Source organism: Plodia interpunctella, chromosome 11, assembly GCF_027563975.2.
Source record: "Plodia interpunctella isolate USDA-ARS_2022_Savannah chromosome 11, ilPloInte3.2, whole genome shotgun sequence".
NCBI classification, from domain to species: domain Eukaryota; kingdom Metazoa; phylum Arthropoda; class Insecta; order Lepidoptera; family Pyralidae; genus Plodia; species Plodia interpunctella.
Genome location: NC_071304.1, coordinates 2,213,424 through 2,236,310, shown reverse-complemented (window position 1 = coordinate 2,236,310; position 22,887 = coordinate 2,213,424). Strand labels below are relative to the sequence as shown.

Below are 22,887 nucleotides of genomic sequence, written 5' to 3'. Positions count from 1 at the left end.
GAATGAGGTTCCCGATTTCCCGTAACAGACTTCTCCATCTATCGATATACTATCATTATATGCCCAAACTCTTTAGATACGTACTACCGGAGCAATCTCACACCTGTGCTGCTACATGGTAACATATGGTGTTAAATAAAAATCTTTCTTTATCTGTATCAAACAAAGAACGTCTCAGTTTAGTACTTCCATGTCACAAAGCAATTAGTTATTATCACACGTCATCAAAAAACTGATTTCGCGTGCCTGTATGATGCATAAGTATGCATATAACACGACACGGCATTCATTATTGTTTATTGCATAAACATATACTCTCAACATCAAAAAGTTGACTAGTGTGTATGCGACTGCTTGTCACTAGACTTCAATAGGTAATCGTAAAAGTCATGCCTTTAGGCGACTTGAATAAAATTTGACACCAGTTATAGTAATAACACACTCGAACCGAAAAATTCTTTTTTTTTCGGTCAAAACGAATATTTTTTCTTACTGAAGGAACAGTATCATCTGAGTTTGAAGTTGTCTTCATCGCCATTCGATATTAGAGCCTTTATCAAAACAATTCCTGCGCGCCTAAGCTGCTAATTATATACATCACTTAGGTACATGCACTGTTTAACTCATGCAGCACCTAAAAATCTGTATTTATATGACGGCTGAACAAAAACACAGAAGTGCTATTGAAATTTCACACAACGCACACAACGAAAATCTTTTTGAGAAGTTTTTTAAAATATCTACTCAATAACAATATCCATCAAAACATACGATACAAATTAAATCTGTTACAAATTACAATGGTATTTTTTGGTTTATTATTTTGCAAGCTTCGGTGATAATAACACCTCTCCTTTTCGTCGAACGAGTTATTCTATGGCTAAGAAATCCAAACTCCTTGTCCGAGATTGTTGTGATTCCGTTGCTAAGGAATATGCCCCAAGTTGTTTATTTCCACAATATCTCGTAACTAATGCTAGGAAATTTTGGAGGGGCGAAATTTGAGTAAATTTAAATCTAAATCATTATAATTTAAGTAAATCTCGAGTGCAAAATGCAAAATGCCGGATACACACAAGTCAGAAACAAAAAGCTTTTACCCGATTTGAGGAAAGAAGGTGTACTGACGAAGGAGATAGTCTTATCAACGAAGGAAAAGCATGGTTGTCCTTGGGGTTCCAGACTGTTTTCTCATCACACATTGGCCAGTGTTAGGAGATTGAGCTTTTACCACCCTTTTCAGTAAGTATTTACTAAGCTATTTATTATTATACCTACTCACTGTGCCTCAAATAGGATAAAAGTCTGAAAAATGTGTGGTAGTGTATGAAAATTATATTAAGTATCTATTATGTCTGTAACTTAAAGTAAAATGGTAAGTATATTTAACAAATGAAACCCAACTACTTTATAACTAATTGTAGGGAAGGTAAAAAAATATTATTGTTTTCGAATTTTTCTTTAGTTATCCTTTGAACTAATATTTGTAGAAAAGGCGACCAGCACAGTTTCCTATGAGCTGTCAAGTCTAATTTGTACAGTTTCTTCCAATTTCTCTTCTATAACGACTTTACACTCTATTGCAAATGACTGACCATTTTAATTATAAAGAAATGACGTCCATTCTGCAGCTTACCCGAAGACAGCCTAGACCTAGTCCTGTCAGCATGCTACAACCACTCCACGGAGAAGTTCGCGGACAAAGAGGACCTTTACATCACACCAGAAACACAAGGTTGCGACACCTGGCGGCGGCTGCGGAATACCATCGACAAACCACCAACTTTTGTCGTACCTCAGGTAACTCTCTCACATACATCTTCGCGTGCCGCGCGTAGCCAGTAGTCGGCGCAAAAAAAGAAAAAAAAACTTTTTTGGCTGTAATTTTACAACCGGCTACCTGACTGCTATTTTTTCCTATCAGCTGTCAAGGCTGAACGTCCCTTGGACACTTAATTCGTCATCCACTGGAGACTATGGAGTGGTCGTATTATAAAACGAAACACGCTCTTCTTATGTGCTTATTCGCCAAGCCGGGAAATTGTGACTTCTGCTTTTGCATCTGTACGTTTGATTGTCTGTATAATTTTGAAAATTGCTAACTGGAAATGGACACTTCCATTGAAGTCAAGCACCTATTTACACTTGACGAATCGTTTCCTACGTCCAGCTTCTTGGTTCATGCCTCAAAATTTAATAAGACTTTTTCTTTTAACTTTTTCTTTCAATTCTAGGGACACCCGATGAAGCGAGGCGGAATCAAAGAGAAGAGATCACCTTTCAGCGTCAAACTGATGAACTCTGGAGTACACTCCTCGCAGACCAACCCTGGTTACAGCAGACAGCCCGCAGGCGGCGCAATCTTCTTCTATTAGCTCCATGTATCTTATAGGCTTACGTCAGAGGCAAAATCTCAAAACATTTTGGTGCTTCATTTTACCAGCCTTGGGTACCTTAGTCAAAGTCAAAGTCCTTATACAGAGTGACATTATTGGTGCAAATCACATTTCTTTGACAGACACAAATAATATTTTAATCTTTGCAATTTAAGTTTTAATGTAAGTTTTCTGAAGTCGCCAATAACAATATCCATATTTTCCACTTCATTTCTCTTCCAATCCTTTTGATCCTTATATTAAGACATATATGCTCCAAATTATGCTATTTATATACAGGATAAGTCTAAAAGGTATAATTAGGTAGGAGCTCATGGTTTTACATGACCTGTTTAATCCTTTAGATAGATAGTTCGCTTATCTGCCTCTTGTATTAAACTTATTTTTGACCACCGAATGTGTTCCCAAGTAATTTATTTATCAAGATTTATGAATTAATAAATTATGTACCTAAAATTGTTATTACCAATATTTATTTGTTATCTCGTAGCAATTTGTTAATGCAATGTTGGGGCTTTGTAGTAATTATTAAGTATTTTTATAGAATCTTTTTTATGTGGTCAAGAGTTAGATTTATTTTTCGGGGAGCAAGTAAGTAGTATCGCGTTTTTGTTTGTTGTCCTATTTTTGTGTTGTTTTTTTGTTTGTTGTCCTATTTTTGTGTTGTGTTGTCCTGTGTTGTACAAAATAAATGACTATATTTTATATCATAAAATGTGTTTCATTGCCATTTGCAACAAACTTAACCAATTTGTTATTTGGTACGTTTTGAACTATACAAAAACTTACGATCAAGAAGACCAAATAAATTATGTGGGGTGGACGAAAAAGAATTGTACCATCATTTTAGAAACATATCAATTATAGGTATCTTAATATTCGTTAGGCGTTCGCATGGAATTGGTAAGTGAATACTTACCTACCTACTAATTCCATGAGACGTACATAATGTACAATGTACATGATGCCTCTATTGCTGTACATGCTCTAGAAAACCATAAAATTGACATTAATTGTGGCTTTGCTGCAAGCTAGATCAACAAAAAGAAAAAAGACAAAAAAAAATCCTAACGCCAAGGTAATACTACTCCCTCCAGGGTTGGTAGAAAAATGCAAAGATTGCTCGTAAGTAACAGAGAGTACTTACTGTCCCGGTATTAAGACGGGAAAAAGGGTTCCTAGCCCACATGATAATTACCTAATTAAAAATAGAATCATAGAAACAAACTATGCAAATTTTTATTAATATGCGACCTCAATTAAACTTATTTTCTTCTTTTTAACATGCGTTATTCTATGTCAGATAGACAGGCATAGCGCATACATGTGTCAAGAAAATAAAACAGAAAAGCTTCGGAAACAGAAATAATTATGTAAATTAAGTACATATAAATATTAAATTAACCTTATTTTAAATATAAGAAATAGTTTTGAATGGAGTTCTTGGATTCTCTGGGTTAGGATATTTTTTTTACATTCCTATAACAAACGTTATAAGTATGAACAAATAATATAGATAAATAGTCTAGACAAATAATGTAAAGGTATTTCCTTTGTACAGATTTCGAAACCAAAAAGAAGCCAAACCGAGTAAGATCGTGGTATTTGTACGAACAGTTCAAATCACTGGAAAACAATCAACTTGAAGCTGCAAAGAGACTGAAGAACAGATGCTATCAGGAGAAGATACTGCGTAGAGAACTGAGCGAGCGGAGAGTTCGGCGCTCGTTCTGCGACCCGTGCGACAGCCGCAGTGACTGCCTCAATACCAGCCTAAAGAGCACGCACACAAGAACCTCGCTCGACGCTAGCAACGACGACTTCCTCGAAACCTGTTCACAACTAGAATGCGATAGCGATCATGAAGACGAAACGGAACTAAGCCACGATGATTCTCAAACGGAACTCCCGAGCGACTTCAAAAGCGTAACCGATCTCGACGACAGCATCGCCAGTGTTATCGAAAACTTGAAAGATAGCGAAAACATTACCGACGAAATCAAAGAGGAGTTGGAATTTGTCAAACACGGCATTGCTGAGAACATTACGCTACAGCTCGAGGCGGCCAAAGAGAACGTCCAGTGTTTAGAGAAATTGACCGATTTCTGCGAGGTTGAGAAGTTTTCACAGAAAACGCAGTCGAACAACGACGAGGAAATTAAAGCTATCATCGTCCCCAAGGAGAGCCGCTGCGACACCCTTTACGACAATAATTTGATTGCAGCTTGGATGAAACTGGTCAACTTCGCCTACCAAGTCATTAAACTAAACCATGGTAAGCCATTTTTTTTTATAAGTATGTTATTCCTTTTCTTATCGAATAAACTGTTTTGTCTTTAATAAGAAGAGTGCAAAGTTTTTCGCAGCATAGAAGTGCAAAGGAACCCTCGTACGTGATTTCTCAATTTAGAGTTCAATCAATGTTCCGATCATGACAACCATTTGAAACAGTTTTGCTATACAGTAAGTATATTTTATTATTATTACAGGTGGAAATTGCTATAGTGACTACAGCTCGCAATTTCTGACCGCAGTCCTGGCTTGCGACGTCCTACGCCGAGGCTTGAACAGAATGTGTGAGTAAATACATAGTAGTCTGTCTATAATGTGTAGAAACTGTTTTTAACGAACTACATTTTTTGTAATTGCAATACTAAATGAAATGGGCAAGACTTGATCGATGACACCTAGTGTTGCTAGCCAAGAGGACACAGCGCCCTCAATTATTTTGTACTCTAGACAGACTGTATGGTATATCACACACAGCCAGTCAATCGGTATTCGACTTCAGTCTTTTGCCCCGCTGGGCGATTGTCAGGGGGTCTGTAGTCGTAGTGTGATGCTTCTGATGTTCATACTAAAGTCCGCGCCACTGAAACAATTCCTTCAGACAGTGGAGCTACTGTCGCTAACAACGTGATCGGACATTTTTGGTGACGCGGACTCTTATTATCAAAATGTATGTATGAAACATCGGCTCAAGCTAGCAGTGTCTTGTCAGTAGCTGGCGGCTGTTTCGTCAATATCAAAGCAGTTGGACAACGTTTAAAGTCGCCAGTAGTAAGATAATATTTCTTTTCAGTTTGTGGAACTTTTCTCTGGGTACTTATGGCTGTGGTTGACGTCCTGTGAGGTTTAGGTTCAATTTCGTCTTTAGGTTGGTATATAAGAACGATGTATAGACACCCGCACTGCGATCCTTCAACGCAGGATGTTTTTTCTCAAGATTCTGAAACACATTGAATCATTGAAGTAGCGGTAAAACTTCAAGCGGAATAATCCGTGTTTAGATTGAAATTGAAATCGATTGAAATATCGCATGGCGGACAGTGCCTATTTTAGTAAAAAAATCAAATTTATAGATAAAAGATATAACTGACATTGAAGATATAATTTTAGGTGATATTTTGCAGCCCTACATATGTCCGATCCAGTTTGATGACGATGAAGAGAACACAACAAGTTGCTACAAAAAAGTGAAAAGAAAATCAAATGATACGCAAAAATTGAATTTGGAGGTAAGAATACAAAACCATTCAATTTCCTAGATAAGTGGCTTCTAGAATAAGGCAGTTCGGTTTTTTTCATTTCTTGATAACAATTATATGTAGGTATTGCATTAACACAAATGTATAAGTAAATATATATGAGTCATTAGGACAATGACTGTTTCGTAAAATTACTACTCAGGACATACGACGCCGTCGCATAATGTCCACTGCTCTACCCTTGCAATGCCGTGGTCGTTAAATGACTACATTGCAAAAATACTTTCTACTCGCAGGTAGTTAAAAAGTCTTGGTCGCATAATGACTACATCGAGAAAATGCCCTTGGTGGCTCATTCTCCTTGGTGGCTGTCCTGGCTGGCTGGTGACTTATAATATGAATTGATGATTAGATAAAATTATGATGATGATGTGCTGTCTTCTTGTTGTTTCTGTCATTTCCATTAAAACTTCAAATTAATAACAACTAAATACCAATTTAACATGTCTAACACAAATTTGATATTTCATAGAAATAATAAAAATGGTCTTGCTCTATCTTGCAACGGCTATCGATACAATTGGGTCAAAGAAAACGTTTCCGGCTCGTTTTACCGATGCTTAATACGAAATGAGTGCAGTGCGTCGATCACATTAAATCGTGATAAACCTAAAACAGTCCGAGTAAGCGGTTTTCGGGAATAATTATTGTCAATGCCGCAAAGCGCCAGGTATGTGAGAGCATGGCATCAGTAAAAAAACTTTATGAAAAAACATTTTGCGATAAGGTGTTCTGAGTTGCAGCCAATGAGCGATCAAGGAATTATACAACTTTAGTAATTTTGCTGGTGTAGAAGTTTTGCGATTTAGGCCATATGCGGTCAAGACTACAAAGCGATATGAAAATTTTGCGATGACGTCGTTCCGAATGAGCTGGCGTAGTGCGTTGAAGTCGTAATCCTAGTGACTCATATATATATCTTTATATTATATTTTCACAGCCCTACTCTCTACGGTATATCAAACAGGCAAGAACAAAACCTAAATGGAAATGTCAGTGTAACAATCGAAAATATAATTCGGAAAACTTTTCAAATGATTGCGCGGAAAAACTGCGTTTCAAAAATAGAATGTCCAGCGATCCGTTGCCCAGTGTTGTCAGACGATCGACCAGAGCGCAAAGCAATGAAACTGGGTCGACGAACTGGCCATCGGAGCTACCGAAAGATAATTTTAAAAACTTTTCAAATGATTGTGCGGAAAAAATACATTTCAGAAATAGAATATCCAGCGATCCGTTGCCCAGAAAATCGACAAGAGCACAAAGCAATGAAACTTCGACAAACTGGCCATCGGAGCTACCAAAAGGAAATTCTAGAAGGCAATACAAATGTCCTTGTTGCGTTAAAGTCAAGAAAAATCCAATGCTAAAAGTTACGGAATACATAGATGGTGTACTGGCGCACTCAGGTCAAACATAATTGTTTTTAATGTATTTATTTAATATTTTTCAAATGTTTGTTTATTATATACCTACATAATGTGAGTATTTTATTCAAATATCACCACAATTAATTTCGGCCACGAATGGACAAATGCATAAAAGGTTTTCCTGGCTGGTACTTACCAGTGAGAAGTGAAAAAAAAGGGATTAACAAATATGTAACATTTTATTAGCATGTCGCCTGTACAACAGCGAATTCGTTACTATATTCATCGTCTACACCAAATTACATCGATAATGTTCATAAGAGTTCATCCCTACACCTTCGGTAAATTCGTGTATGATTACTATAAGTATACAGTACACCCCATATTTATTTCATAGCATTCATTAATGGTAAGACCGGAGCAAACAGGACAATTTCAGACATTTTGTTTTTATTATTTTTTAAGACTTTCCACTGGGTAATTTATTATTTAGATATTTCCAACCAAAATTTAATTTCACATCTGTTTTAACACTACATAAAGATATTACCGTTATTATTCATCCCGACTTATACGCAGGGTTGTAAATATAATTCATAAATTACAAATTTTCAAGATATTTCGCTTTAACCCGTGGTTCACCTAGGTATTCCACGAAATTGCGCACACCCTAAAAAACAATCATAGGTAAGTCTTTATACATACATAATTAAGTCTTACATTTCATATAAAAAGTTATACCTAAAAAGATATCTCACCGAAATCGTCCTGTAAAAATCCTTATACAGTTACAACCAAAACAAAAAAATATATAAAAAATACAGCAGTGAATGAAAAAAAATATCGTAATTTTTGATTCATAGTTGACTTTTGAATAAACAATTTTCCGTGTAATTCCGTTATAATCCCATTCTAAGTGAGTCTCATACGATATGCAAACAGGCTGCTGTATTTGACAAATATGGTGCACTTTCTTAAATTTATATTTATTATATGTGTTGATTTTCTGAAGATTATTCTGAATACAACATCTTTTTACATACATTTATTAATATCTGTCGTTATAAAGTTTCATATTTAAGTAGAATACTAACAGAGAAGGGTCATCATGTATCTAAATATCTCAAAAGCAAAATATAAGAGAAGTAACTCATCTGTCTGACTCATCCGACTTTCTTACATAGAAGATTTCTACTATAATTAATTTTCATGCACTAAATGATGTAAAATACAACATACAGCATGTCTATAAAGATAGTTTTTATTATTATTGCAATACCAAATTAAATGGTTGTGATTGGTCGAAAAACAGCCAGTGTTGCTATTGACACAGCTCTATCATTTTTTTACTCTAAATATAGACATGCTATATATATCTTGGTTCAAACAGTAATTTACTAGTAATTAAATCAAAATGCGACCCAAAGTTTTAAATATTAATTACATGTGACTATAAAGAAAAGTGATGAAAACAGGCTTAACTTAAGCACATCTGAATTATCTTGTTCTTTGATTTTAACCATTTTTTTATAAGACATTTCTGAGTCCCCTACTTGGCAATGCAATACCTTTTATATTTTTCTATAAAATCAGCTACGTTCCACACTCGTTCCGTTAACTATGGTATGAAAATCAGTGCGAATTGTTACAAAAAAATGTATACAAAATATATCCCGCTACATGAAACGAACTATATGAGTACCTACTATGTGATTTCGTGTATAAGAAATGAACATACATTTATAAAAAATTACACTATTATAATAATCTTTATATTAGACAAACGCCGCCGTATTATATTTTGGAGACCACCAAGTTATTCTCAAAAACAGTGAATTTTTTTAACCCTTTGATAGCTAAACTTTCAGTTGTCGATCGTAAACATACGACTCTGGCGAAAAAACAAAAATGTTTTTATGGGTGTCTTCTTAAATAAAAGGTCTATAAATAATGAACACAGTCGCTTTCTTCTAAAACATTATAATTGAGTGTTTTTATTTTCATGAAAATCTGATATGAAATTCTACAATTCAAGAATTTCTTCACCAGGTCATATTCAATTCAAGACAGAGAAAACTCCAGACGTCTTTATTTCTCCTATGCAAGAAAGAGAAGAGTATTAGAAATATAAGAAAAGAAACGGGACAGATCGCTTACATTTTGTCTCCTATTATGTATCGCCTTTGACAAGGTCCAGCCTATAATATTGTTTTAAACCTTCGAGCCAAGAGATAATAAAGACAATTGAATAACAATAGGATCGCAAACCGATTGGGCCGCGTACGATCTGATCTCATTCACCCATTTCGGGCTAAAGTATTCTCTGTTTACAGTTGAAATGATTAAAACCAAGTCTCGCTATCAATTTGTTGTTTATTTGTTAACTCTTTTTGTGCGGTTTTAAAACAGTTAATATTTTTAGCAAAGAATTTGTAACCTATTCCTCACAGTATAACTCGTGGCTGAGGGGGTAAAGGCCATTATCATTATACACATTAAATAGACGACAACTTTTAACCATTAGCACGATATAACAACACGTGTATTACTTTATTATTCATAGCGATCAGCGTGCCACATACTATTCCAATACAGTTTCAATAGCCATTCCGACTCGACATGAAGAAGGCACGGCACTGCCCTTCAATTAGTTGTTTGTGTCCGACAAGTTGAGAATTTTCCCAAAAAGTGGACGAATTATTTTCATCTACGGCAGTGACGCAATAACCCAAAAACTTTATTGTTCAAAAACCCACGTTTTAAAACTTTTAATTTATTAACTAACCGGTTAATCGCTCGGTCTTACTACAAAAAAAAATGAATCATGTCCAAAGTTAAACACTAAAATATATAATCCGCCCAGAATGAAAACACTATGACAATTAGAAACTGTCATTAAATCTGAAAATGGATGGACAACGCATTCACATTAGACATCATTCAAAATCTATAGTAAGACAGTATTTTCGAATTTAGCAATATTTTCTTTGAATTTCATCCCACTTAAATCCACGTCCCCTTCACCCCCCCTCCCCCTCAGCCACATGGAACCAATCAATTCTCCGGCGGGTTGTCGAAATAATCTATCTTGTCCGCGGCGGGTTGTTGTGCGGCCGGCTGCGGCTGCGGCTGCGGCTGCGGCTGCGGCTGCGGCTGCGGCCGCGCGTTGCTGCGCGCTGCCCAAGCGTTGGTGGATGTGAGGGTGGCCCAGCCACTACCACTAGCACCACTGCTGGGGGTCGTTGATCTGTTGTAGGAAAAGTTTGGTTACTTATATAGTGTCATTTCTGTTTTTTGTAGGGAACAGATTATTCCTCTTACATTTTTTGTTTTAATTTTTTTGTTTTGTCTTCAATTTTTAAACAAAACACATTTTAACTATATCATTTGATTATTTAATATTTGTATTCTTTAAAACAGCAAGCAAGGGGTGTATTTATTTCCAATTCTATTGTAAAGAATTTAGGAACTTATCTCGCTTACATAAGATTTAGTTACTAGTAGCCGTTGCCTGAGGATAGGCTCGATTTTTTTCAAAAATAAAATTCTGTTTTCCCGACAAATTTCATCAAAATCGGTCCAACACTTTAAACGTAAAAGCAAGAGAGACTTTCTCGTTTAAACTTTATGACAGGCATGTCACACATGTCTTTTAAACTGGATTTAAGTAATGAGATAAAATGATTTTGGCCTCGGTCAGGCAGGGATGTTCCCTGAATTTTATCACCTCATTATTACAATCAGCATACATGCTTCTGAGCAAACACATAGCTAGAAAGAGAAACGAGAAGCGACATAAGTGCGAGAGTGGTACCGACTTGTGTTGCGCAGACGCCCGCAGCACGGGCCCGGGCACCCGCCGCTTGCCCGCCTCACGCGACACCACCTCCAGCACGCTCATGGCGGGCAGCCACGACTGCGGGACATTTCCAAACTATTCAAGACACAATCTTCACATTCCTTACAGTATAATTTTTCATATCAAACATTTATATAATAATTTGTCAAAATGCTATACTAACGGCATTTCGGAACGACAACTACTATGTCGAAAAAAAACCCATTTAAATAATGAAAACTCATTTAAATATCATGCCTGAACGACTCTTATAATTATGGTTTTTTACATTTTTTTGAATAGTATAACAACCGTACATAAAGTACATAAGTATTTTTAAAAAACATGTTACAATTCTGATTGATAATGTAAATGACTCTTTAAAGCAAAAATCTGAAAGTCAAAATATATTTGTGTAGGTATATTATATTATAAATTATTTTATTTTCATCCCAACCAGAAAGTCCAATTATAAAAGACTTAACACATTCATTTCGTAGTCAGTTCGAAATTTGAATTGAATTATTCTTTGTTTAATTGAAAAATTAATCAGAGTAATACTGGCTGTTGAGATGCTAACAAAAAATATATATGATGACTAATGTAATACCTTTTCTCTGTCCGCTGTAGCGACAACGTTCCTATTGGGCTCAGCGTCGTACGCCACACTCTCGCAGCCGAAGTGTTCGCACATCTCGTGTATGAACTGTCGCTTCTGCCAGTTCATTGATGGAAACGAGTGTGAACGCGTCTTTTGTTTCGACTGAAACAATAATATTTTAAAAATTAAATTTTAGACTAAAGATCACAAGATTTAGTACAGACTAAAGTCCGCCGTTAACATCGTAGAGCACATTATAGTCAAATTAAATTTTAACATTTTATTATATTATAGTTTAGTATTTAAATCAAATTATATTTGGTTACAAATATGAGAACATTCAAGTCCGCGCGTATTGCATGCCATAACCAACACAATACTAGTTTGCGTCTTCCTTGTATGTTATTAAAATATCCTATATTTTCCTTTAACACGAGTCGAACTTAAATTGGGTTTAATTCAATCTGAGTGATTTATACATGTATATTTTTAAAAAAGGAAAAAGTATTAATGAATTGGATGACGCTACTCTCAAAAAGTGCTGTGGGTCAACAATTTTTAAAGTTGGACGACTGCTCCTAATAAAGGCCCGTAGTCCACTAACTAGTAGTAACTAGTTGGACGGAGCAGTTGGACCACTGCTCCGGACTCAAGATGGCGCAAAAAAAGAGAGAGGCTTATGTTCAATAGTGAGCAGAAAAGGGGTAATGATATCAAACGCTGACAAAATGCCAACGACCGTGCGGTGCGGAGGAAAAGTAGGGAAGCGGGTCCTGAGCTCCACCGGTTGACATACGCGATAACGCTCAGATGATCGATGATACCCGGCCGACAACACATACCTTCTTGGCCTTGTGCACCAGCTGCGTGAGCTGGTCGTGCACCTGCGCGGCGAAGGCGGGCTCCCGCTGCGCGACGCTGCGCAGCGTGTCGGAGTAGCGCGGCGCCAGCTTGGCCGACACGTCCGGGTTGCGGATCTGCAGCGCCAGCGCCAGCTGCCGCGCGCGCGCCTCCATGCGGCACGCGTCGTCGCACTCCAAACTATACAAAAAAAAAAAAAAACAATAAAAAAAAATTGGCAACCGAAAAAAAAAATATTTCATACATCTGAAATCTGACCCCAAATTTACACTCAGCCCACTGCCACTTCTCCTGCCGCTGCGGGAAATATTTCCCTAAATACATCTGCGGCAATAACGACGCGTGTGAGCATTTACACATATTCTTATTCTCTCTCTATCTTCTTTATTTATCAACTCGCAAAAATGACTTGAAATGATGGAATGAATTGCTGGTTCGACAGCATTATGTCTGCTCAGTATTATAAGTCATCCCATATTACCCGCTCAATATCATAAAGTTCTAAAAATGTAGTTGTTTTTTCATTACTCCACTCCTGTGGTGGTGTAGTTGTCCTGACTTCCGCGCGAAAAACCGACAATCGGGGGAGCCCCGGGCAGCGGCAGTGACGTGAGCAGCGACAGCGCGAGTAACCTATTTACATACTCGTGCTGCCCACTGGGATGCTCACTTCCCTGCCCAATAGGGCTGAGTGCAAATGTGTGAATGTGAATAACACAATCATAGAATTGCAGCGGGGGCGAGGTGATATTTGTATTTTTTTTTTCTACAAAATACTAAAAGTTTTTCTTACTATACAATCTTAAACGCTTCGACTGCGCGTTTTAGACTTGTTCGTTTCCATCCTTATGTATAACAAACATTATATATAACAAAACAATGAAGCAATTCCTTACGTTTTCAACATGTTCCCTGGACGCTGCACGTCGGACAAATCAACGGTGCCGCCCTCTTGAATCTTCGTAGCGGCCATCGCGCTCATTATTCTGGAAGGCAATTAAATTATCGTTATAAAATTGTATTAGCCCTGCCAGGGACGCGGCTGGAACACTGCGTGTGTGATCGAGTTTTATCGGTTTCTTCCTCGGCCGTTGACCGTCAGAACCCAAAATCCGCACTCCGCACTTTTCGTCTCCACCTCGAACGGCCGTCGGCATCCCTAGTTGTCAGACCATCTATGTGATCTAAATAAAAAGAAAACCTTTATTATCGTAAGCCGTATCGTTTTTGTGGACCTAAAAGTCCCATATGTCTAGGTCGGGACGAGCTCCGCTGCTTGTGCGGCAAGGAAGTGCTGTTACCGCCGGTGCATTAATAATTATAGTTAAGCCTATATTACGTGTATAATAATAGTATAGATTATGGATGTAGAACAAACTTGGCGAGGTCTCTAGCGTTGTCGTGGCAGGAGCGGTCGGCGCCGCGGCGGCCGCAGGCGCAGCTGGCGCGAACGAGGCGGCGACACGGCGCCGTGCTGGGACACGGTCCGCCGGCGCCCGCGACCTCGCCCGCGTGACACGCCGCCGCGCACGCGTGCCCGCAGCTCGGACGCTTCTCCGTGCACGGCTGCACGCATCTAGGAACGAGTAGAACAGTTGCTAACTCTCAATAGACGAACAAGCGATCTGATAACTTTTTGTCGGCGAGATCCGATCGGAGAATGTTGCGTGACTTGACAGACCACAGAGGACAGTTGCTAACTCTCAATGGACGAAACATCCTTTTCTCGTGTACCTACCGTTGGGAAAAATTTACGAACGAAAAAATATTTTTGTTAAATAATAAAATAAAATTTAAATATATAAATATTAGTACAAAAAAGATATTAGTTACATTTGACGACCTCGGTGGCGCAGTAGTAAGTGCTTGCCTCTGAACCGAGAGGTCCCGGGTTCGATCCCCGATCGGGTCATGATGGAAAATGATCTTTTTCTGATTGATGTTTATCTATATATGTATTTGTTACCCGTACCACAAGTTGTATCCCGTAACACAAGTCTCGAACTTACTTTGGGGCTAACTCAATTTGTGTGGTTTGTCCTAATATATTTATTTATTTATTTACATATAAATTATCTATTATAATATAAATTATCCTTAATTGAAAGTCACCTCTATGGCCTTCCACAGTTTTTTCCACTGTTCTCTACGTCTGCTTATTGACAACCAGTAAATTAAGAAAAATAAAACTTCCGTTTCCGTATAGTGATAGTAACGAAAACGACAAAGACCAAATTTCCTTTTTTTGAAAAATTATAACTCAAAAAAAGACAAATAGCAATCCATGTCATTATTTATTTATAGCTTATTTAGAGGAAACTCAGGATTCTAAAAGACCAATAACTAAAGTATTAATAGCCTTCGATTTCAAGTATTTACAGATGCAGAGCAGTCCCTTAATACGGCGATGTTTTCTTATCAAAATATTCCTTCAAACTCAGAATATTATCTTAAATTCAAGGTCAAATAAATATTATTTATTGCTTTAAGGGAGTTTAAATTTCAATTTAACTTATTAGCTACACTGTGTCCGAATATGGTAACTATGCTAAAATAACCACTCCGATAATGCTCATACTTAACTAACTTCAAAAACATCAATTTTATAATCATATTCCTCGAAATGCATACTCACTTGCTGGTATCACACGGCCCCTTGTGACAAGTCTTGATGCACGTGTGCTTGCCGCAGGCCAGCGGCTTGCCGCACGGGAGACCGCACGAGAACTCTTCTTGGGAACACGGAATTGTCTTCCTTTCCTATAGGGAAATATATAAATAAATGGACAACACTCAACGGCCCAAATTAAATACTAAAGCTGTTATAAGCTTGAGTACTTAATATGGGCCTTTATATATGGATAGACATACATAGAAATGATCACGACATACCTCAAGCCGCAAATATTTGCCGAACCGGGAATCTAACCTAGAACCTAATAGTGCACGGACACGGGATAGTCTTCCTTTCCTATAAAAGAAGAGAAAGGTGCAGCTCTATCGCTCATCTCCGCATGCTCTCGATGTCATTCGGGGCTGTGACGCCGCGTATCGCGTTACAAGTATCTCATCCTATATCTTTCAATGAATTTGCCTTTCAGCATATCACAGCAGCATACCCCGCAACACCTGGAGCTACGCATACGCACCTCGTGGCCGCCGTGACACCTCTTGGTGGTGAGCACGACGCAGGGCGGACACCCGCCGGCGTGGCACGCGTGCAGCACCGCGTGCCCGCACGCGCGCGCGCGCGCACACGGCGCCGCGCACGCCGGCGGTCGCGCGCCGCAGCGCACCGGCGGCAGCACCACTTCCTTGCCGCACGAGCACCGCAGCTCGTCCCAACCTGGACCAGTGGACTTTTACGTTTACAATTCCATTGTAAATAGTTACGATTTTACGTATTAAGCGATTTAATTTTGGCACGCAACGTATCGTTCTTTCATTACAATTTGGATATGAGCGAGATCGACTATGTGCTATTTCACTCGAGTCAGTGGTAATGCATGAGATAGAGCGATATGTTGAGCGTCAAATGTTGCCTAGTGTATTCGTAGCTTTAAAGAGAATAAGATTTGACGCATTAAAAAGGGCCAACATACATAGTCTACTTTATCTTTTGTTCTGAACAAAAACAAACTATATAGTTAAAGATCTCAATGTGATCAAACATTTCCATACAACTTCCCCCGACCTAAAAGAAAGCTAAAAACAATAAGTTAACATAATTTTGAAAATCATCATCATAATATCGAGTGTGTTATTGCTAACACTGGTGTCAGGTTTTATTCAAGTCGCCTAAAGGCAACTGACATTACTTTTTACGACTACTTACCGCCATCTTGTGGCAGGTAGTCACATACACACTAGCGAACTAAACAGTCCAATTTCCTCACGATGTTTTCCCTCACTGGAAGCAATGTTGGTCTATGAAACCTACTATATATGAGTCAGTTGGTGTACAATCTCATATGGCAGTAGGATACGAACCTGAGACCTTTCGTTCTTGAAAAAATAAAGAAATAAAGAAATCTAGTATGGTGTTGTAACACTGTGCATACGATGAGAAATGCCAACAAAATTTATTACACCATATACCGATTCTTCTCGTATGAACGAAAATGGGTGAATTTCACGACGCGGCGTGTAGGGTTTCATTAGTGTCGCACTTTTTTAAAATAAAGATTTTTTTTAAAATAACATTGTACCAGTACCTTACTTATTTATAAAATAGAATAATTAAATTGATTACAGTGTATGGTACAATTTAATAAACACTAATTATAGCCCACGGCGGCGTTCAAAACGCTCGTGAAATTCACCCAAATATGAATATGTGTGATTAGTTGTAGATGTCGCTAGTATATCTCATGTAGATAAAGATACTGACTGAGGTTGGGGCAGGGCGCGCAGTGTCCGGAATGACAGAAGTTCTCGCAGCGGTGCAATTGGCAGGTCAATGACCGGCCGCAGACCAAGGCGCACCGGTGCGTTGTCGCTGCGCAACATGTAGCGCGGCAGCGGTGGCGGCCGCAAGATAATTTCTGGTAACAAAAACGTTTTACATATAACGTAGTTCATTTCGGAATGACACTGCTGAGAAGGAACACTTAAAGAGACTCGTTTAAACAGTGTCAAATTTCAATAAGTATCATAGAAGTTTAGTGTTGTGAACATAGAGTTGCAATTCAATCGAGCAGTGCTATAATAAGGGTGAATATCACGAATGTTTTGAACTCCGCCGCGGGCTGTCATTGGTGTTTATTAAATTGTATCATACACAGTCATCAATTTCAGTCCTATTTTTATAAATGAAAGTACTGGTACAAAGTTAATTATATAAATGTTTAATTTTTTTTTTTAATCTTTATTCAAAACAAATGTCGCCCACTAATGAAACGCTACACGCCGCGTTCAAACGCTCGTGAAATTCACCCATAATGACTCACTTTGTTACATTTCCTCTGGCACAGCACGTTGTTGTACATTTCCGGTAGATCAGCGCACGGCACCTCGCGGCTCGAGTGCCCACAACGGCACTGCAGCAGAGTCTTGTCCGGGCAAGTTGGACATGGACCTGGGGTAAAACGCAATTCAATCATTACCATTACATCGGATGATTTCCAATTAAAACCATGTATTTAAATAAATAAATATATGAACATATCACACAGATTGAGCTAGCCCCAAAGTAAGTTAGTAACTTGTGTTATGGGATACTAACTCAACGATACTATATTCTATAACATATACTTCTATATATATAGATAAGTTTATTTACAAAAATGACATTTTGACACAAGCTTTTGCAGAAAACCGTTGAGGAGTTCCCACATCTGGAGCCAGCAAAGTGATTGATATTGCCAAATATATACCTTCATGGCAGTCAATCTTGCAGAAGTGTTTATCCCCAGCGGGCCCACATTGCAGCGGCTTGGCGCAGATGTTACCGCAGAGAGGGATCGGGTCCGTACACAATTTGCGCTTGTCTTTCTCCAACCTATGATAACATTTCTTTGATTGTATTATTTTTATTGTACATTTTGTAAAAAACACAATTTCATTACCACTTCTAGTCAACTGAATATCTGAAAGGACATTAAAATGTAAATAAAGGCTTGTATGTATGTACCATACCACAAAATAAATATAAGTAAACTTTACACGACATTACACGAAAATGTTCAAGCTTTTTTAATTTTCAAAGATTTTCTTGCAAAATTACATATAAAAACAAAAAACAATGGGTCTATTTATAGTTCTAGTAACTAGTCAACTGAGTTCCATTCCTGAAGAAAGCTACATTATACAACATCGGATACGGAGGTTCTTTTGAGCTAAACAAATACCGCTAAAATTGTGTTTCACAAGTGTTCGATCAGGCTAACAGGCAAATAACTTCAGGCAGATATATCTAGCACTAGGTGCTGCAACAAAATCTTACTTGCGTTTCCCGCACGGACACGTGGCGATGTACTCCGGCAGCAGCTTGCACGGCTCACAGGGCGGCGGATGGCAAGGCTGGGCGCACACGTGCGCGCCGCACGCCAGCACGCGGCCGCACGCGGCGCCGCACGAGTACGCGCGCGCGCGCGCCTCCGTCGCGCACGCCACCACGCGCGACCGCGCGCCCGGGCAGTGGCACACTGACGGACACGGTAATCTCTTATAAACTTATTACTAAATTACTAGTTAAATAATGTTTTTTTTGAATTTGTATTTTTTTTTTTTTTTTCAAAAAATTACAGATTAGTAATTTGTGAGAGAAAAATTGTAAAATGGCGCCTGTTGTATATGTATAAATAAAGATATAGGACACTTAGTTATAGTTCTCATACCAAGTGAATTATGTAATTCTTTTAGAAATTAATATCTTTCAACCCAAAAAAAATTGTGAGAAAACAAATGTAGGAGTACTAGGTGGCACACGTGCATTGTTATAAACTAATTTTTTTCTCACAAATTATAATGTAACGAGTATTGTCACACTTTCATGTTATTAATTTAAATTATTTTTGATATAGTCTAGATAACTTCTTTATATTCTCATGTTCATACATCTTTATGGATCGCAACCTAGTTTTAAAATCTTGTTTTTCATATGCTGTTTATGAATCACTGTTGTGTGTGATAATAAGATAAATAAATAAACTTATGCAATCTAGCTGCAGCACCGATGGCCGTCCACTTGGTTACAATGATATCCAGCCTCACCCTGGGTAACAGTCTCCCGACACTGGCCGCAGTCGCCCTCGTGGCAGTTTTGGTCGCAGGTGTGCGCGGAGCACGACAGCTGTTTCCGACACAGTCTGCCGCACACCTGGGCCAGCTTACTGCTGCACAGGACTGATCTTGTTTCGGCACCGCAGCCGCATTGCCTGGTGACAAATGACAAAAAAATTATTATTATTTTGACGAAGCATGTGTCGGATGCATTTCTGTACACTTTCTGACGAAGCATGTTGTGGACATCTCAAATTGTATTAAATAATTTTGTTCTTAATTTTCAACATGAAATTTTGTTTAATGTCATGCCAGACAACTAATACGAAAACAACCAATGATCTTGCTTTCTCTCAACCCTTTTTTTAGTTAAATGGTGGTAAATAATGTTGGCTACACATTTATTAACACTAGTACAAAAATATTTCATATGTAATATGTGTGAAACTGTGTGTTTTGATCCAAATAAGGAAAAAAACTTGAAGACTTGTCAGATGCTTGAAGACTTGCAGTTATGAAGTATTACAAAAACTGATCTAAATTTATAAAAATTTATGTGCTATTTCGACTCAAAAATAAGAATAAACCAAATGATAGCAACACATACTTAATGACCGTGGCCTGGCAGGGCGGGCACGGCCCCGGATGGCACAGCAGAGTGCACGGATGCGGACAAGTCCGGGGCCGCTTGCACGTGTTGCCGCACGTGTGCGCGCCGCCGGCGCCGCGCACGTACTCCGGGGACCGGATCGCGCCGCACATGCAGCGGTATTCCGTCGGTATGGACTCGCTCGTGTTCTGACACGCTGGGCAACGCCATTTGCCATCTGAAAAAGGATGCTTCGAGTTATCCAAAATTGAGTTGCCCGGGGCTTCGTTCCCGTTTGAGATAATATATAGCCTATTACAATCTTAGATAATGGTGAAAGAATTTTTGAAATTGGTTCGGTAGTTTTCAAACTCACAAACGCTTACCTTTTTAAAATAATAGTATAGATTTAACGCCGGCTACACACTATTGTCGAACTCGGAACAGATGCCGACGCATGACCAACGACCAATCACTCATCTACTCATCTGGTATTTGCACTTACGTCGCCAACCAAGAAATAATCAAAAGTAAAGTTATAAAATAAAGTCGCCCGTTCGTCTGTCTGTTTCTAACCATGCAACGATTGATCGGTGATCACTAGTAAATAATCATATCAACAAATATAAATACTAGAATCGCTACTCACCAACCATACTACTCATGGCCCATTTCCTTATGCATCGCAGATGCAGCACGTGGTAACAGTTGGTGCACGACCACACTGAGTCCACCTGCTTCACACGTTCGCAACACACTAGGCATTCAAGTGTACCCTTGTCCAGTTGGTCACTGAGCCTCTCCCGCTGGGTCATCTCTGTGTGTGCTTGACCACGTTTCTTGTCTGCAATTTGAAATTTAAACACAGATACAGTATCACTTATGGGGAGACAGCGGCCAAGAGTTACCCTTTTATATGTACAGTTGTCTTATTGGTGGAATCGGAATTAAATAGATCACTACTTAATTAGCAACCTATCAAGGTTGCTGGCTGTCTCTATAATTAAAATCTTAAGTTAATACTTATAACAATTCAACAATTCAATGGTACTTAATTATACTTCAAGTGCCTTGTATTGTTATAATGATAAAGGCTCTCAGTGATAAAGAATAAAATTTTGTAGACATGTCATGGTAAGTAATTTCACTACTAAGAAATTATCACTAAAACATGACAAACCTTGATCACCATTTTTGTTCCTCTGAAATGCAGGACTCTGTGCACCCTCCATCTTCTCAGCTTTTTCTGTTCTATCATCCCTGTATCTCTCTGATCTTTCATCTCTATATCTCTCTGGTCTACCATCTCTATATCTTTCTGGTCTATCATCTCTATTCTTTTCTGGTCTTTCATCTCTATATTGCAAATAATTGCTTGCATATTGTTCATCTTCCGAGTAATTGCGTTCGGAAGCTCTAATCCTCTGACTGCCAGGCCAGTTCCGGCCCCTCCCTGACCCCTCCTTACCATTCCTGACTCGTTCCTCTGGCCCGCCTGGAATCCTGCTATTGTAGAATGTTCTGCCGGCATCAGTCTCCTCTTTTCTCTTTGATTTAAAGTTTGATTTTGATTGGTTTCTATCATTACGCCCATTAGACTCATGATTTGAATCATAACGGCTGTTGTAGTCTTGATGGCGGTCTCTGTTGCCATCTCTTTCACCATCATTGTTACTATCACGATCTCGAGCTCTGTTAGTTTCACGTTCATCTCTGTTATCACGATCTCTATATCCCTCCCGATTACGATTTTTAGCTTCATTATACCTATAATTTTCTCTATGTTTATTATAATCATTCCTGTGGCTAGATTCACTATTTAGAGAAGGTTTTGGTCTTTCTCTCCAGTTAGTGTCAGAAGAACTCCCCTGTACCCTCACAGGCTCTGTGGCCATCTCTACAGCACTACTGGAAGCCTCTGGAATGTTTTGAACACTTGCTGATGACTTCACATTCAATTTTTTTGGCACAAACTCTGTAGCAGTCGCTGTCAGGTTCGATTTCAATAATACTTCACCGTTAGAATAATTAGTTGAAGTAGGCTCTGCAGTTGGAACAGCGCTGTATTGGTTTTGATTATATTCCGCTCCATTGGAAGAGTTAGTTCCATAATATGAGTCCCCCTGTGTATTTTGTGATGAGGATGGCATGTTCTGATAATTGAACTCAAGATTTTGATACTGTGCGTTATTGTAGTTGGACGCGTTTGATGGCGTGGCATCGTTAGATTGCATCTGAGACAGAAACTCATTGAAGCTCACATACTGATTGCCGGAGTCGTACTGCCTGTTGGGATAATAGACTTGATTTGCGTACTGACCATTCATATCACCTTCCCAATTGTTAGCACCTTGATATTGGTTGTTATAAGCGTATGAATTATTCCACTGAGACATGGTTACGAACACTTATGAAATACTTGTGTGGATGGAATTTGGCGTAGACTTTTAATAGATTCTTTTTAGATGTTACCACGTTTCTACAGCCCGGGGCTGGGGCCAAAGGCCCTAAACTTGGCTTTTCTAAGAAATCTGAAATTAATAAAATTTACCTCAAAATATGTTTAGATAAGATGAAATTTTAAACATGTGACACGAAATATGGAACTACAGTCTTACCTTCTTTTTATGGTATTTTTTCTTTGTTTCGATTATAAACATTAAAAAGTAACGAAAAACTAACTAAAATAATTTAATGTTGTAAAATTACATTAACTTTGAAATGGTATGACAGGACAATTCGGTCAGATTGAGGGGAAACTGGTGAGGTGGGAGGAAAAAATCAACGTTGTATTGAATGACATTTCGATGACAAAAAGATCCATTCCATTCCAAATAAAAAAATCGTGCTGGGCAACAATAAAAACCGATTTTTATCCGACAATCACACAAGTTTTTACCCGATTCTCCCCAAAAACTTGTAAAATGTGTGTTTTAAAATCTTTAAAACTATTCTGCTGAA

At 38.4% G+C, this 22,887-nt stretch overlaps 3 protein-coding genes across 8 annotated transcripts; 2 read left to right on the top strand and 1 right to left on the bottom strand.

Moving 5' to 3' along the window:
* The first annotated feature begins 932 nt into the window (after positions 1 to 932).
* On the top strand, positions 933 to 3,105 carry LOC128673570 (uncharacterized protein). Its single transcript, XM_053751511.1, has 3 exons — positions 933 to 1,242; positions 1,632 to 1,800; positions 2,235 to 3,105. Exons 1-3 carry the CDS (start codon positions 1,055 to 1,057, stop codon positions 2,373 to 2,375), a joined length of 498 nt encoding a protein of 165 aa, XP_053607486.1. The 5' UTR covers positions 933 to 1,054; the 3' UTR covers positions 2,376 to 3,105.
* A 603-nt stretch (positions 3,106 to 3,708) lies between these two features.
* LOC128673374 (uncharacterized) lies at positions 3,709 to 7,425 on the top strand. Of its 6 annotated transcripts, XR_008405069.1 has the most exons (6): positions 3,709 to 3,852; positions 3,958 to 4,671; positions 4,886 to 4,972; positions 5,479 to 5,553; positions 5,810 to 5,914; positions 6,885 to 6,903. XR_008405069.1 is itself a non-coding variant. In XM_053751152.1 (5 exons), exons 1-5 carry the CDS (start codon positions 3,831 to 3,833, stop codon positions 7,362 to 7,364), a joined length of 1,422 nt encoding a protein of 473 aa, XP_053607127.1. In that variant the 5' UTR covers positions 3,709 to 3,830; the 3' UTR covers positions 7,365 to 7,425. The 6 variants fall into 6 exon arrangements, 3 of the variants coding, with proteins under 3 accessions (XP_053607127.1, XP_053607128.1, XP_053607129.1); XR_008405071.1 differs by lacking the exons at positions 5,479 to 5,553; positions 6,885 to 6,903 and adding an exon at positions 7,160 to 7,293; XR_008405070.1 differs by lacking the exon at positions 5,479 to 5,553 and having other exon boundaries at positions 6,885 to 7,026.
* A 109-nt stretch (positions 7,426 to 7,534) lies between these two features.
* Positions 7,535 to 22,784, bottom strand: stc (shuttle craft). Its single transcript, XM_053751151.2, has 17 exons — positions 22,545 to 22,784; positions 21,107 to 22,457; positions 20,576 to 20,770; positions 19,945 to 20,164; positions 19,329 to 19,492; positions 18,559 to 18,760; positions 17,990 to 18,114; positions 17,564 to 17,691; positions 17,005 to 17,158; positions 15,764 to 15,960; positions 15,250 to 15,374; positions 13,993 to 14,190; positions 13,511 to 13,600; positions 12,596 to 12,794; positions 11,763 to 11,915; positions 11,133 to 11,230; positions 7,535 to 10,561 (listed from the first exon to the last, which is right to left on the bottom strand). Exons 2-17 carry the CDS (start codon positions 22,320 to 22,322, stop codon positions 10,369 to 10,371), a joined length of 3,657 nt encoding a protein of 1,218 aa, XP_053607126.1. The 5' UTR covers positions 22,323 to 22,457; positions 22,545 to 22,784; the 3' UTR covers positions 7,535 to 10,368.
* Between the last annotated feature and the right edge of the window lie 103 nt (positions 22,785 to 22,887).